Source organism: Chrysoperla carnea, chromosome 1, assembly GCF_905475395.1.
Source record: "Chrysoperla carnea chromosome 1, inChrCarn1.1, whole genome shotgun sequence".
Taxonomy (NCBI): Eukaryota; Metazoa; Arthropoda; class Insecta; order Neuroptera; family Chrysopidae; genus Chrysoperla; species Chrysoperla carnea.
In genome coordinates this window covers 56,507,541-56,523,576 of record NC_058337.1, presented here as the reverse complement: position 1 = coordinate 56,523,576, position 16,036 = coordinate 56,507,541, and the positions used below count along the sequence as shown (strand labels likewise).

General features: G+C 29.5%; 2 protein-coding genes across 4 annotated transcripts in view; both read left to right on the top strand.

Moving 5' to 3' along the window:
- The window catches only part of LOC123301882 (CUGBP Elav-like family member 4), a 562,025-nt gene that overhangs the window by 23,445 nt on the left and 522,544 nt on the right, over positions 1–16,036 (top strand). The window lies entirely within an intron of this gene.
- On the top strand, positions 9,935–10,554 carry LOC123301940 (sperm mitochondrial-associated cysteine-rich protein-like). The gene is made up of 2 exons (XM_044884844.1): positions 9,935–10,037; positions 10,128–10,554. Exons 1-2 carry the CDS (start codon positions 10,000–10,002, stop codon positions 10,381–10,383), a joined length of 294 nt encoding a protein of 97 aa, XP_044740779.1. The 5' UTR covers positions 9,935–9,999; the 3' UTR covers positions 10,384–10,554.

Here is a 16,036-nt window from a genome sequence, read left to right as displayed (position 1 = left end):
GAGAGTGTGCCGCTGCCGTCGTCGTGGCATGAGTGAGTTACTTACTCAACAACGAGAGTCGACCGACTACCATGCTGAGTTGTTGCTATACTACTCCGAACAGAGCAACAGATTACTTGATGCTTGTTGCATCTACCTAACTCATTCCGAAATCTTTCACCAACTTATTTCATGTCGTTCTTTACTTCATCCGCTGTTTGCTACCCATTTGCTCTCATCCTTCATACAGTATTTTCTTCATTCGCCTTACTTATGTATGTATTGTGTGTGAATGTTTCTACATCTTTTTTTATTCAATACTATGATTATTGTTTGTCTCTTACTATTGTATACACTTCTTATCATTCAACAAGCTGCATGGTATACAATTATTTTTGTCTATAACAATCCAACATAAGATATTACAGAAATATTCGATTCGATTCGATTTCTTTTTATTTTTATTTTATCATGTTTCGATACATTGTGACATTTTCGAGATCACTTTAAATATTGATTAATTGTTTACGCTATTAAATTTTGCATAATTTTTTGGGATTATGTATTTCTGAAAAGTGCACACTTGCAAAAAAATTGCAGGGTTTTGACTAATGGAACCATGATTTTTATACTAAGCTCTTAGAATTGAGATCAAAAATTTAAATTCTGATTTTTAATTGAAAATAATTTAAGAGCATTTATATATAGTAGCAAGTAAGCAGGTTCGGCTGTATCGAGATTCATTCAAATTTCCATTGTTATACTATTTATGTGTTTTACTACTTTTTCCGTTGATCATTATAATTATTAAGAGAGGCTGAGTACACCTCGTTCGTGAATATATATCACGCACTAAATTAACGATTTAGGAAAAATTTGACCCGGAAAAAAACTGTTTTCTGTAATCCTACCCCTATTTTGTAAGGCAAGGATTAAAAACTTGAAAACCCAACCAACTCTATTGTCGACAAACTCAAACCAACTAACTGACAATTACAATTTTACTCGTCTATAAAATTTTCGGTCTATTTTTTCCGATTACACTAAACTTGCCTTTAACAACTAATTAATAAATTTCATTAATTTTTGTTTTTGTTGGTTATGTTGAAAAGTTTTATGCCTAGAAAAAATGTCTTGATGTCTAAAGTCTTTACAAGCCAATGACTCGAAATAAAGTAATTTGTGGCAAAATGAGCTTTGATTAATGGTAGATTTGGATTTCAACATAAGTTGGAGTAGCTTGGATTCCCAACACTTTTGAGAATACAATCGATTTAAAAAAAAATTAATTAAGTTTGTTTATAAATATTGATGAAATGGATTTGATAGACAATAAATATTCCAATCTAATAATTGAAAAAAAAAGTTGTTTTATAAAACACTGTTATCAAACAATATATGATTATATTCTGATATAATATAATTACAAAAATATTCTCTATCTGACAATTGAATTTTTATATTTCAATATTTACAAAAATATTTATAAAAAATGGATATACTTTTAGTACAAGCTGATTGAAAGGATCTTATTAGGATAATTTTATGAACTCCTATACCAAAATGTTGTTCGTAGCATAAATATTTTTAAGCGTTACAAACTTGGAACTAAACTTAATATACCTTGATATATGTTTCATATAAACAGGACAGTTCCAAGTTTGTAACGCTTAGAAATATTCATGCTATTCACAAAATAATGATATAGGTGTTTTTAAAACACCATTTAATTAATTTCCCGTTTTTCTATCTGTATGTTGGCAACACAATAACTCAAAAAAGAAAAGAGATATAACGCTGAAATTCTTAAAGTATGCTTATGACATAAAAAGTGAGTTTGAGTTCGTAAATGAGCAACATAGGTAAAATGTTATAAGTAAATATGTAACTTTTGTTAGAAACATTTTTTCGTATACATTGTTTACCTATGAGGGCACAAATTAGGATAAAACTTTGGTGTCCATTTTCTCCAAAACTAAAAACAATATAAAGAATGGAAAATTTCTAGGTAGTTCACTATTGGTATTGTAAAAGATTCTCGAAAACTAAGGAAAATTCGCAGAAAATATTTTCGAAAATTTTCGGAATGTTTGAAAACCAAAACAAAGAGGAAATAATTGTGTTGACTTTTTAAACTCTTCGAATTTATTAAAATAATGCTAAGTACTGACATTCAACCCTATACAAGGTATTTCAACAACTAACTCAGTCGGTGGTTTTTTTTTACTTGTTTGTCAAGACTTTTGAAATCCGACAGCTGGTCATTTAGAAATATAGAAATTTTGCATTTGCCACAACTAGTGATTTAAAGCTTGTAGTTTATATTACGGTTCTGGGAAAAAATATTTAAAAAACCTTTTTATGTGTTGCCAATATATTTGATCTCTGTTGTATATGGGTGTGATATTTTGTGCCTCGCTGTATTTTAAACGGTCCATAAATTTAAAAGAAGTAGGTATCTTTCAAATAGTGAGGATACCATAACCCGATCATTTTGGTCCATAAAAGTGGTCAACCTCGGAATCTCACGGAATAAGCTGAAGTTTGGTACAATACTTTATTTTGATAGTACAAATGTATCAAAAGTATCATATAGTCACGCGTGTGCCTCCCTAGATATTCACGGTCAACGGTCGTGAAATTTTTTGAAAATTTTATCCTTTTCAACTTTTATAGTAAATGGTAATACGATTGAATGCAAAAGGAACGATATATGACTTTTAAGGATGTGACTTTTAAGGATGTATGAGCATGGTAGTGGGGGCACAAATTTAAAAATAGATATTTTCAATTTGGATGATAAATTTATATTATTACTTGACGATATAAGACGAAAAGTAAGAATAAAATTTTTCGATATCTGCCTTAATTTTCAAAATATCGAAAATTGAAAATTTTGTTTAATTATTTAGCTTTCGATATTTCGAAAACCAAGACATGTATCGAAAAATTTTATTCTTATTTTTCGTCTACATTCATGAAGTTATAACAAAATTCATCATCAAAGTTGAAAATAAGATAAAACTAATTTCAACCCTTAATCTACCCTGCTCTTACATCCCTTATATGGACGGTGACACTTAGTTTTTTTCTTTTCTAATTCATTGCTAATATGTTTACTTTCTATTAAAAAAGTTTCTTTTAAATTTGTTTTCATTCATTCATTTTTTCTTAAAAATTTGCACGGTTACCTAAGCTGAAATTTTAACCACATATTCTTTGAGTAAAAGACTACCTACAAACAAATTTTGAGCCTTTAAATCAAACATTGTTGTCATGCTCATACATCCTTAAGGCAACATTTGTACTATAAAAAAAAGCTTTGTACAAAATTCAGCTTACTCCGTTAGATTCCGAGGTGAAACCCTAAGATGATTATATTATAACCAACGTTACAAAGCGTCTAACTTCGAAAGTCCGCATTTCTAGAATTATTTAGTAAATCATTAGTAAATAATAAATATCGTAGGTTTTCCAAAGAAGAAGATAAAACGATCTTGATACACAGTAAATATTGAGTTATTTTTTCGAATATGTAAAATGTGTTTTCATAATAATAATAATAAAATGATTTTCAATTTGTTGGAAAATATGTATTTGAAAAACGTTTTTATTACGATTTCCTCTATGATGTTCAATTAGTGTGTTCCTGTGTGTGAAAATTTATATTTTAACAAACAAAATCAATTTCACAAAATTACTGTCATTTCCAGTCGATTTTCTATATGAAAATTTTATATACGTTTTTCTCTATAACAACATTGTTTGCTTGTATTTGTGTGTGTGTGTGTGTGTGTGTATGAGTATGGATGTGTATACGATTGTATGTGTGGGTAGCTACAATATATTATTTTTCATTAATATTATGTATCTCTTTCTATCCTTAATATGATGATGGTACTATATTTTTATACCATGCATATGAAATATACCAAGGTATACTAAGTTTAGTCCCAAGTTTGTAACGTTTAAAAATATTGATACCATGAACAAAATTTTGGTATGTGTTCATAAAATCACCTAATTAGTCCATTTACGGTTGTCTGTCTGCGGTCTTAATGTCGTCTGTCTGTCCGTCTGTCATTACTCAAAAACGAAAAGAGATACCAAGCTGAAATTTTTATAGCATGGTTAGGGCAACCTATGTCAATTGGGTCTTGGGTCCGTAAGACCCATCTTGTAAACCGTTAGAGATAGAACAAAAGTTTAAATGTATGTTCGTTATAAGAAAATAAACAACTTTTGTTTGAAACATTTTTTTGTGAACATCACTGTTTACCCGTGAGAGCGCAAATTATGCAAAAATTGTATAATATGTATTTTATGGGAATATCAGTTCTATAGGTGGGATATGTATGTGTGTGTAATGATGGTAGAACTAGACAAGGTATGCTCTTTTGAAGGTAGGAGTAGGATGGAGACATTCTCTCACTCTCTTGCACGGTACCCAGTCACCGCCATGTTGCTTATTTATTTATATTGTAGGCGCTGAGTAGGTTTTGTATACATTTACAGGTCCTACCGAAATAGGAGTGTATTTCGACGTATTTAGACTCGCTGAATTCCAATTTTCATCTTGCTCGTCGCTCAAAATGGGGGAGGGGTATTTGTTAAAAACAAATAAATTGTTTATACGGTCATAGCTTCTAATTTATTAAAAATTTAGTATAAAAGTACCATTTTATTCTACATAAAAAAGCAATTTTTTTTTTCGTCTAGATAGAACCAATAGAACGGGAGATACGGTTAACATTATAAACAAAAATGATATTTTATAAGGTCGGCACGAAGTGCTTGGTTTGAAACGGCCGTAGATTTACCAATTATTAATATTTTTGTACTTTAAGGTACTCATTTTAACGCTATGAGTCTATATTTTAATGTTAAGCACATAAAATGCGTTTTATCAAATAGCAACGACGCTAGCACGATTTTAAGTGTTATGTTTTATATTTTTTACGGCCCACTATTAGTTTATAAGTCGATAGCGAGCTCTTAGCGAAAGAAAATCCCATGAGAAAATTGCAAATTTGTTCTACCTTAAGAATAGTTTTGTAGGTACTCAGCGCCCACACTATTCCTTTCGAGCAGTCAAATTTGTTCCTTAATCATTAATTATTCATTCATTGTAAGGAACTTTTATTCACACAAGGAATTTTCTCACAAATGTATTCATGTTTTTTACAACATTAGAATCCGAAAGCGGGAAAACGCTAAAATGGCGTGGACTGGGTACATGCGCGACCTAAACCAAAACTTGTCCTACATCGAGCATACCTTGTCTAGTTCTACCAAGTGTGTTGTGTGACAGAGTAATCAACACTATCTATACATGTTATTTCAACAACTAACTCAGTCAATTGTTTGTTTTCACTTGTTAGAGGTACCTTCCATCATACCATCAACATAAAATCATCCATTTTGATTGATATTACACATAACATATTATATTAAACACAGTTTGTTTTTAAAATTGAATATTTAAATTTATTTTATGTAATTTGTAATTTTTTATCTAAATAGTAAATTAAAATTTTTATGAAGTAAAAATAATTTTTCAATAATTTCTTCGAATAATTCTTGAAATGATGTCGTCAATTATTCTAAAACTGAATTACTAAATTACTATGTTCAATGGGCGAAAAAAGTTTATGTTAACAGTAAACCTACCAATATTAATTGACAATACTAAAAGATCTAGATTAACTTTTGTGTGAAGAATACCGAAATAAATTTCATATTACACGTGTAAAAGGACATCCGAGAGATTCCTTACTATAGTTAAATCAACTGAAAATACTAATAAAAGTTTCTCAGTAAGATGTTGAAATGAGCTAGATTCGCATATAATTTGAAAAAATATTTTTGGTTCTTTAATTTAATGTAAGAGTTGTACAATTTAATATCACCTTCGATAACTGACTATAGATATGTGTTGTAGATATTTAGGTACAAATTATCAAACTCTACAAAACTCGTCCTCTTCCAGTCATATGCTGATTTTGCAAATGCAGAAAAAAATCATAGATGCCTCTGGAGCTCTACAAGGCTCTCGTATACCTAATAAGAAATAAAATTAGGGAATGATTTCGTTAATTCTATTGATAGGTATGCTTTTGTTGTGAATAAAAATATTCTCACAAATTGGTGTTTGGTGTTCTGGCTCAGTCGGATTTTTTGTTTTTATAAAGCATGATAATGCACCCAGAAAATTTTATAGATCACAATTTTTTCAAAAGTACTTATAGAATCCTGGTGAGTTGTTTCAATCAAGCCAAAGGTCAAAATATCTATCTCTCTTTAACAATTAATTTGCTTATAATCTTTAGATTCTAGTTTCTAATACGAGCTCAATTGAAACGAGAACTTAGCAAGTCTAAAAAGCACATTTACTAAGATATATTAATCAAAATATCAAAAACAAATACTTATTCATGATTCAAAAACGGTTTTTGATAATGTGCCCATAAGTATGTTTCAATCCAAGCAATTTATTTTTATAAGTATTAATTTAATTTTTTTATTAATTTGAAACATACAAATTATGGATAAACAGAAGCCTTGTTGGATAATTTGTGTAGAAATTATTTCATAAAAATAATCCACAAATTACATTGGAAAAAAGATAAATAATTTTTATTATATAAATTCATCTTTTTAACACGTTACAAACGAGGTTGCAAGTTTTTATTTTTATGTCTGTGGTGTTAGAAATGGCCAACTGCCTTCACTTCCATGGAGTAGTAACGTTAGTTTAACGGATAATGATAAACAGTTATTACATCTAACTATACAAACCATGCACTCTATGCAGGAAAAGAGAAGAGAAGTAACCATGAAGGTAATGCTAGAATTGTTTAAAACCATGTAGTGATAGTCTAAAGTACCAACCCCAACTGAATGTACATTTTTCTTTGAAAGTATCAAATAAGTCAGCAATGTTCAGAATTTTTTTTGAAGTTTTTTTTATTTTCTTTATACACGATGCATTATAAAAACTGTACAATATAGAGAAAAAAATTTTCTCCAGTTGGGCATTAAGTATAGATCGTAAAAATGATTCGATTTTCAAAAATAACAAGTTTAAATAGACAATTGACAGAATTAATGGTTGAAATACCATGTATAGATAGTGTTGATAATCAGTGCTTGCATTATGTTTAATAAATTAAAAATGTTTAAAAAACCAAATCATCGAGAGCAGCCTTGCGGCCGCCAATGATTCTAGATTACTAAAATTTCAAAAGTTTTTCGAAGTATTTTCTAGAAAACTTATGTGGCAATTCGTTTTTCAAAAATCTTTCAGAAGAATAACTTGTTGAAGTTACTTACAAATTTTCAACTTTCTATCTGTTATAGTTTTAGAAAAAACGGATACTCATTTTTTTCGTAATTTGAAACTGATTGAAAACCTCCAAGATTCCAGGTTTCATGCCCGAAAATTTCAATAATCCAGTTTGGCAGCAATTTGGTAGCATCTATCCAACACATTTATATGCGGCAATTACATTAATCGCAATTAAATTAAAAGATTAATATAAGTTATTTTACTAACATATTATTCCATTTTTTAAGTATTTCACTCCACAGCATTCTTTATAACAGAGACTATTATTTTACAGGCGTCTTTATGAACCTAAAAGATCTTGAAAAATTCTCCTTATTAAACAATGATGTATACTAGAAACAGATGAAGGAACACTTATTCATCTTTTTGATTAAATGTTACTGCCGGTTGTAACTGTAACTTACAGTTAGAACTTAGTTGCCTTCAACTTACTACTACTTTTGATAGTAAATAGCAGCGCTTACTAAATGTGGAGTATCACAAAAGATTATACTTTACTATAAATCGCTGACTCTAAAAAAATAATAAGGGTAATCCTGAAGTCGATTTGGCCATATTACCCATCAAAATGTAAAACTCGATACTCGACAAAATTTGAAAGCGAAATTAAAATTGATTAAACAACAACGAAGTTATAAGCAATCCAAGATTGCATTCAATGAAATTTTTACTCCCGAACTTAAAAAAGTGGTGTTATAAGTTTGACCGCTAAATGTGTGTGTCTGTCTGTTTGTCTGTCTATCTGCCTGTGACATCGTAGCACCTCAACGAATGAACCAATTTTTAATTTTGTTGTTTCGTTTGGTAGGTAATTTAATGGAGAATGTTCTTAGCTTTGTTTCAATTGCAAGTTTAGGGTTCCGTACCCGAACAAAAAAATCCGATATCTTAAAAATCGGTTCAAAAAAGGTAATTTAATAGTGTTCTTAGATATGTTTCAAGTTTTATTTTAGGGTTCCTTTCCCTAATGCTAATCTTTGTGGGAGCCGTTAAAGCAAAGCATGATACATGGACATAATTAAACAAACGCAGCTCATGCGTAGGTATTGGAACTTTTTAAATCAAATTGGACCTTTTTAAACGATATGATTGTTTTATTCTATTGTCGTGTATTAAATTCAACCGTACATTTTTTACAAACTCCCAAATATATTTGTATGTTAAAGATGGACCTTTAAGCCTTTTCTGCAGTTGAAGTCGTGGGTAAGTGATTTGTTAAATCTTGGGGAAGCCTGCACTATATAAGATATATTTGAATTAATGTGATATTTTCTACAAAAAATTCAAATATAGACTTAAATTGTAAAATAAGCTTTGATATTTCATGAACATTTATTGCTAGCAATCTATGTTATAATATAATAATCCATAGACATGGTGGATGTATATACATCGACCCAACGTAGGACCACCTTACATATAAAATGTATATAAATATATCTATCTAACTCTCTGGTGGTAATTCTTTAAAACACAAAAGAAGGAATTACATTAATAAGAAAAGAGCAACATGAGCACACACTCACTCTCGTGTATGTTTATGATTATTATTATTATTATACTTTAAAAGCTCTAGTTTCTTTTTATAGTTATGAAGCTCTCACTGTCGGTGAAGTGAACTTAGCAGCTCTCTGTTTCCCCTTCTGTATGAATGTACTCGTTTTTTTTTTTTTTTTAGAAAAATGCAATAAACCTTTTTTTTAGTATCACGGTTGTTTTTCTCTTTGGTTTTAGTGTTTTTGTTATAACTAACAATCATAAGATTCTATTAAGAGATTTGCATACAAGAAAAAGTGTCTATTTACACGCTGACGCTTAAAATATAATAAAGGTTATGTCATGGGTATTGATAAGATAAACGATGCTTGCTGATCTCAATCCCCGGATAAATAGAAACTGTGAATTACTTTCGAATCGCTAAATTCAATCGTATATAATTTGTCGTTTTTCAGCCAGGCTATGTTGATTATCCGTTTTTAATTTTAAGAATTTCGCGACTCATATGGTCGAAAACGGCAAAATACCTCTTTCTAGATTTAAGAAAGTTATTCTTGACTTCTCACTTGAATAAACAATTCCCACTTATTAAAAGTATTCACATGATTTAGAATATTTAGTAGGCAAAAACATTTGTTTACTTTTTTCCTCGTGTATTGTAAAAGTTTGATGTTTCTATTTTGGGCACACTTTATCAAAGACAGAAACTGGATAGACTATTGTTACATAATAAATTTCTTTCTGTGTGAAAAACCACATAGACGGTGAATTTCTATCAGGATCTCCGAAAAATTTGTAATTGCTATTTGCAGGGCTTTGATTTTTGTATTTACTATCAAATCATTTTTTTATTTGAATTGTCTTCTAATTTCAACGCATACTCGCCAATTTTAGTTGCTATTTAAAAATTGCGCACTTCTTGAAAGCAAAGTTCTTGGCTAAGAAGAAGTATTGTGGGCGGACAAGTGATTAGGATTGACCTTGACAATACTGCCTTCCATTTCTGCCCTTAATTCAAGATTATCCTAAATACACCCCCTATTTATTCTATAATTTATTTTTAATAAATCAAGTTATCTAAGATCAGCCAAAAATTATTAAAATTTCTGTCAAATTATTAATAAATATTTTTTTAAATTTCAAGTATATAAACAAATACTGAAAATTTTTGTGAAATGTCAATAATTCCGTGTAATCCGTGTTGTAAACCATGGTAAGAAAACATGTTCAGACCATGTTCTAAACTTTAACCTTGGTAAGCAAATAGTTAAAAGAGAAATACAAAAAAATACTTTTTTTTTAGCTGTGACCCATACTGTATAGCACGAAGAAGGTGTCCGCCGTGTCCTCCTCCAGTTCCCGTGATGCCTATGGTTCATTGTTTTCCACAGCCATGCATGCAAGTTTGTACACAACCAGTGTGTTCCGTACCAATGATGGTACCTATGCAAAATCGTTGCCCATCGCCTCCATGCTGTCCACCACTGTGTTGCCCTCCTCAGGCATATTGTCCTCCATCATTTGGATGCAACCCAAATACTTGTGGTCCATGGTGTTAAATTTTTAATTATTTTTGTACATGTAAATTTTTAGTGTTGTATCTTAAAGTTTAGATTTAATTTTTGCGGCAAAAATATACAGGAAGTTGATTAATCAACAGCATAAAATAATGCGAATGAAAAACCTCCAAACTTTACAAAACTAAACCTCCATTATTGAAATCTTGAAATGCTTAGAGTTGATGTTTAAAAAACAATTTGCCGCAGTAATCAAATCTGGCGGTCATTATCGTTGTAAGTGTGACTTTTTATTTCATAAATAAAATATTTTACACTAAAATTTCATTTACCACTAAATTCGGGATGAATTACACGGATCGACTTAAGTTGATGTACATACCTATGTGTGGAAAGCGTTGATTCACATTCAGAGGAGCGATTTTAACTGGAAATTAGTTTGATTGCTTTGTGAACCTCGATACTAACCTGTTTTTATAGTTAATATTTTCTTACCGTAACTGATTAACAAAAAATTAAGAATTTATTTAATAATTTTATTGTAATATAAAATACAAAGCGTGGGGTCCTTCCTATATTCTTTAAATTAGCGGATTTGACATATATCGACCACTTCACTTTTTGAATTTTACATTACCTACAATTGAAATTATTAAACACTTTTTAACGCTCTCTTTTTACTTTTTCTAACTATAATTTTCTCGCTTAAACTTAAAAATTGAGCACTCTTTGGATAACAAAATAGAAAAAAAAAATATCGATTGCCTTGGGTGGGTTTCAAACTGACTCATAGGAAGCGAATATCATAAACACTATACCTCACCAAACGTTTAAGGGTATTATCAATGTTTGAAGTTGATATTATTAAAGTGATATGGTCCGGGTACTGGGATAATATTATTTAATTATTGTATGGCCACCGGACCTTGATATTGGTGCCTATTTTCAGGTTTCTCAAACAATTAGAAGTAGGTCAAAATTGACTTGAAAGATTTTACAACATTGTTTGTTAGTTACCGAAGTTGAAATTATGGAGACAAAACCTTCTCTAGAAGCAGCAACGAAATTTTTAAAATTTTGCTTAATCATACTATGGCTAACTAGCCCTGAATTTACTTATGATTAAACTTTTCCTCTATACATGTTCTAACTCCTTTTATTAAGTAAATTTAAAACAAAAGGATATTGTAAATTCTGTTTTTGACCGTATTTTAATAATATTCTTTTGATATTATGGAACACCAGCATTCCTTGAAACATCTTTTACGTAATATTATACTTTATGGGTTGATTATAATTTTATATAATATTTGATATAAAGGCTGTTCAAAAAAGTTCTTAAAAAACATGAAAATTTTTGTGTTATGCAAAAAATTATCTTTTATTGTATGTTTTAAGTCAAATAATTGAAGTAACAAGCATATTCTATGTAATTATGTAAGAATTATAAGAAAAAGTGTAATTGATATTAGAAATTTTATTGTTCAGAAAATAATACTCTTAGCTCTAGCTTTACTCCAATCATCTTAGGGTTTCACCTCTGAATCTAACGGAATAATCTCATTTTTTGCACAAACCTTTATTTTGATAGTATTTTGTCTCAAAAGTCTCTTGTTGTCTCAAGTTGTATAAGGTAAAATTTTCTACCAATTTTGTCAGAAACTTTTTTTGGTACGTTGAACCGTTTTTGAAATAGAGGGCGCAGAAGACGGTGCGCTAAGCTTAACGTACTTCAGTGCTAGGTGAATATTTATAAGTATAAGGTATTTAATAATTATTTAATGAATAATTATGGAAAAAAACCGCATAATAGAGTGGGATTCACGATTGACCCTGTCTATTACGGTTTTTTCATTAATTTTTAATTATGGATTAAATACTACATAAATAATTATACATTATATATATAAATGTTGACTGAGCGCTTCATCTTCTGCGCCCTCTATTTCAAAAACGGTACAACTTAAAAAGCTTTCAAACCAACAGTATATCAGCGATACGTACCTTAGTGCAAGGTCAATATTTATAAATATAATGTATTAAATAATTATTTAAATAGTATTTAATCGAAAATTAAGTAAAAAAACAGTATAATAGACAGGGTCAATCATTAAACCCAGTCTATTATGCGGTTTTTTCCCATAATTATACATTAAATACTACTTAAATAATTATTTAATACCTCATAATTATAAATATTGGCCCAGCACCGAAGTACGTTAAGCTAAGCGCACCATCTTCTACACCCTCTATTTCAAAAACGGTTCAACATACAAAAAACAGTTTCAGCCAAACTTTATAGAAAATTTTATCCTCTACAACTTTTATAATAAATTGTAATACGGTTGAAGGCAAAAGAAATGAGATATACACAAAAAACTGATTTTCGTGGATTTTCAAGTTATAAAAAGTAGTTTCGAAATAAAATTGAGCAAATGAAATTGGGAGAAATTGATTTATGTTGCAAATGGTTTAATAATATTTTGAAGCAAATTGGAATTAAATTTGGTTGGTTACAAAAGTAACTTACGTTAGGTAGAAGTTGAGGTAGCTCAACTTTCAAACAATTCAAATTAAGAAAAAAGTGAAGTATTTGTTATTTTTCCATATTTGATTCTGTAATAGACTTTCAATATTTGATACTGCAAAAGTTTTTCGTTTCATTGCCGATATTTTTTTCTTGTTAAACTATGAGGAATCTTGGATCGTTTTTTTTTTTGTTAGACGGTAGAGCATTATTTAGAATAGGGGATGCCAATTATTTTTTTTTATTTAATAACAAAATGACATATTCAAGTTTAATTAAACATCTTTTAATTTCACAATCCAAAATAATAACCTGATTATTTTGATTAAAAATTCCGTCATAAACTAGATCTACCAAAATTTATTTACAGAAACAAACTTTAGAGTTGCTCCAGTCTGCTATTCGAAATAAATGTTTTTGAATGGTTGTTGTATCCTCGATAGTATTTCCGTCTAAAGGATGTGTTTTATGATGTGGAAGTATTTTGGTGACACACGTTCCATATGTTGTAATTAGACTTTATAAATTGAGCACTTTTTCATTGTCAATACTTCCAGAAGAGTTTTTCCGAATCTTCTTGTCTATAGCCTTTTCCTGTTTTACAAGTTTTTAATTTCTACGTTGATAAACATTCTGTATAATATGGCTGTCAATAATATATACATTCTATCTCAGTCTATCGCACGGTTCCTATTCCTTGTGAACAAAGCAGAATAAATTTAATCTAATTTTATTTAGTATAATATATTGCACGTTTATCAAAATCTAGTCTGTTCATCTTCCGATATTGTTATTTCGATTCTTTAAATATTCTTGATAAAGTAAACTTTGATGTGAAAGTTATTATTCCTGAGAAAAGTGAGTTTTCGTGTAGTTAAGAAAGAAACAATGTTTTTACAGTAACGATTATTTAAACGTGTAAATGTTACTATACAGTGTTCCTGTAGTATTTTACCCCTTAATTATTAGATCTATTGAGACCGTTTTGTATCGACAGTACTTGTACCCACCTTCTTCTCCCTAAAATTGTTCGTTTTTGGGCTAAATTATTGTGGGATCTATAGATAAAACTGTGTTCATGTAAAAGTTCATATATTTCGTTAAATAATTTGTTGAAAATGGTCCTGTTACAACATGTTAAATCAACTGCTTTGTCTTTAGTGGCTAATACTTAGTTTGTTTATTTTCATGTCGTAGGCGATAACAATGCTTTTTTATGTGTGCTTACAATTTTCTTTATTAAAGGAATGTTTTGCATACGAACTTAGTTATTGACCAATGAGTATTTAAAAAAAGTTGTACCCCCGAGAGCTTATGAGTATAATAAAGTATTTCTTGATGAGAAATACTTTCGTTAGCGTTTAGAATGCCGTTTCTCGATCACTTGCAGATTAACATTTGCGCATTCAAATTTATTTTTTGTTTTTATAACATAAATAATATGCAAGACTTCATTAAAAACAAATTTTTATGAATTTTTTAAAAGCAAATTACGAATAAATCTAATATAATCTTGTATACATCATTCACTTAAAATACTATAAATGATGTTTTTACAAAGAAGTTAATTATATGTCTGTTTTTCTGCATGTTTTTCTGTCTGTCTGTCTGTTACACACATACATCTACCATGTATCTCACTTTGAGTGTAATCACCCACGTATTTTTAACTGGAAAACCATTTAAATAATTTTTATTTCGGAATAATTACTACTCCACGAGATGAATCAAAAGGTGATCTATGAGTTGATCTATGTTTTATAATTATTCACAAATACAGTTTGATGGAAAAATTATGTGCCAGGTGTTTCGTAAGTTTAATTTGAGCATATAACAAAGGAAAACAATATTAGAAATTGAAGACTCAAAATTGTATGAACACAAATTTTTTCCAATCATTCTCTTCAACAAGAGAAATCTACGAAATTAAGAAAAAAAACCACAAATCTTTCGAGTAATGAACCCTTAACTGTCACTTAAAACATATCTAAGAACACTCTCCTTTAAATAACCTTTTTCCTTAAAGCCTTCTCCAAACTGAACCGATTTTGAGGACCATGGCCAATTTTTTAGTTGTTTCGGGTAAGGAACCTAAACTGACACTTAGGGTTTAGGCTAAAAACACTCTCCATTAAATTACCTTCCAAACGAAATAAAAAGATTAAATATCAATTCGTTCGCTTAGGTGCTACGATGCCACAGATAGACAGACAGACATACACACACGAATAGCGGTCAAACTTATAACTCCCCGTTTTTTGGTTCGGGGGTTAAAAAAGTATGCAGGCTACATTCAAATTGAGACATATTGTACATTGCTAAAAATAACGCAGAGCGCGATTCACTTTATAAAATAACTTGCTACATGCTTCTTATATAGCCTTTTGCACATAGAAATATTTTCATCTCATAAATATGTATAAAGTTAATGAAAATTACATAAGAAAATGAAACATGAATAATATACTTGTTATTGCATTCATATCTGTATACTACATACAAGTTAAAAGTAAGAAAATTTGTATTTTTTACGTTTTTGTTTGTTCTCTATAAAGGCACTGATCATTTTATGTTTTGTTGCATATTATTTACTCAAAGAACGATGGTTTTATGTATTTTGTAACTCAAAAATGTACTTAAAAGGATGTGATTTAAAGAATACCATTGGAATGTTTACAAAAAAAGAAACAAATCATATTGTATCGTTATGAGAGATAGAGTTACTTTTTATTTAGCATTTTTATACCATGCATATATGTAATATGCAAGGTATACTAAGTTTAGTCCCAAGTTTGTAACGCTTAAAAATATTGATGCTACGAAAAAAATTTTGGTATAGGTCTTCATAAAATCTTTAATTTATGATTCAAAATGATGATCACAGATGGAGCAGAGTTATGATTATCATTTTGAACAATAAATTAAAGATTTATGTACAAATTTAAAATCTTTTTTTATCTTTTCTGATAAACTCAATGAATTATGACTACTTAACAATTTTAAAAATTGAAAACTGTGCATATCTTTAAGCAGCGTAAAACAATCCCTTAAAGTTTTATGGAAGGAGGATGAGTGAGATCAAAAGAGGTGGAGGCTATAAAGCGGTGGTTTTTACTTTTAAGCTCAGTGAAGCGGGCGGGCATCAAGCTAATATTTAATAAAGGTTCA

What these genes read in the sequence shown, in the direction of transcription:
- LOC123301940 (XM_044884844.1), top strand. Translation starts at nt 10,000, where the DNA reads ATGTCAATAATTCCGTGTAATCCGTGTTGTAAACCATG. An exon ending in AATCCGTGTTGTAAACCATG is followed by an intron (nt 10,038 to 10,127) that starts GTAAGAAAACAT and finishes CTTTTTTTTTAG; the next exon opens with CTGTGACCCATACTGTATAG.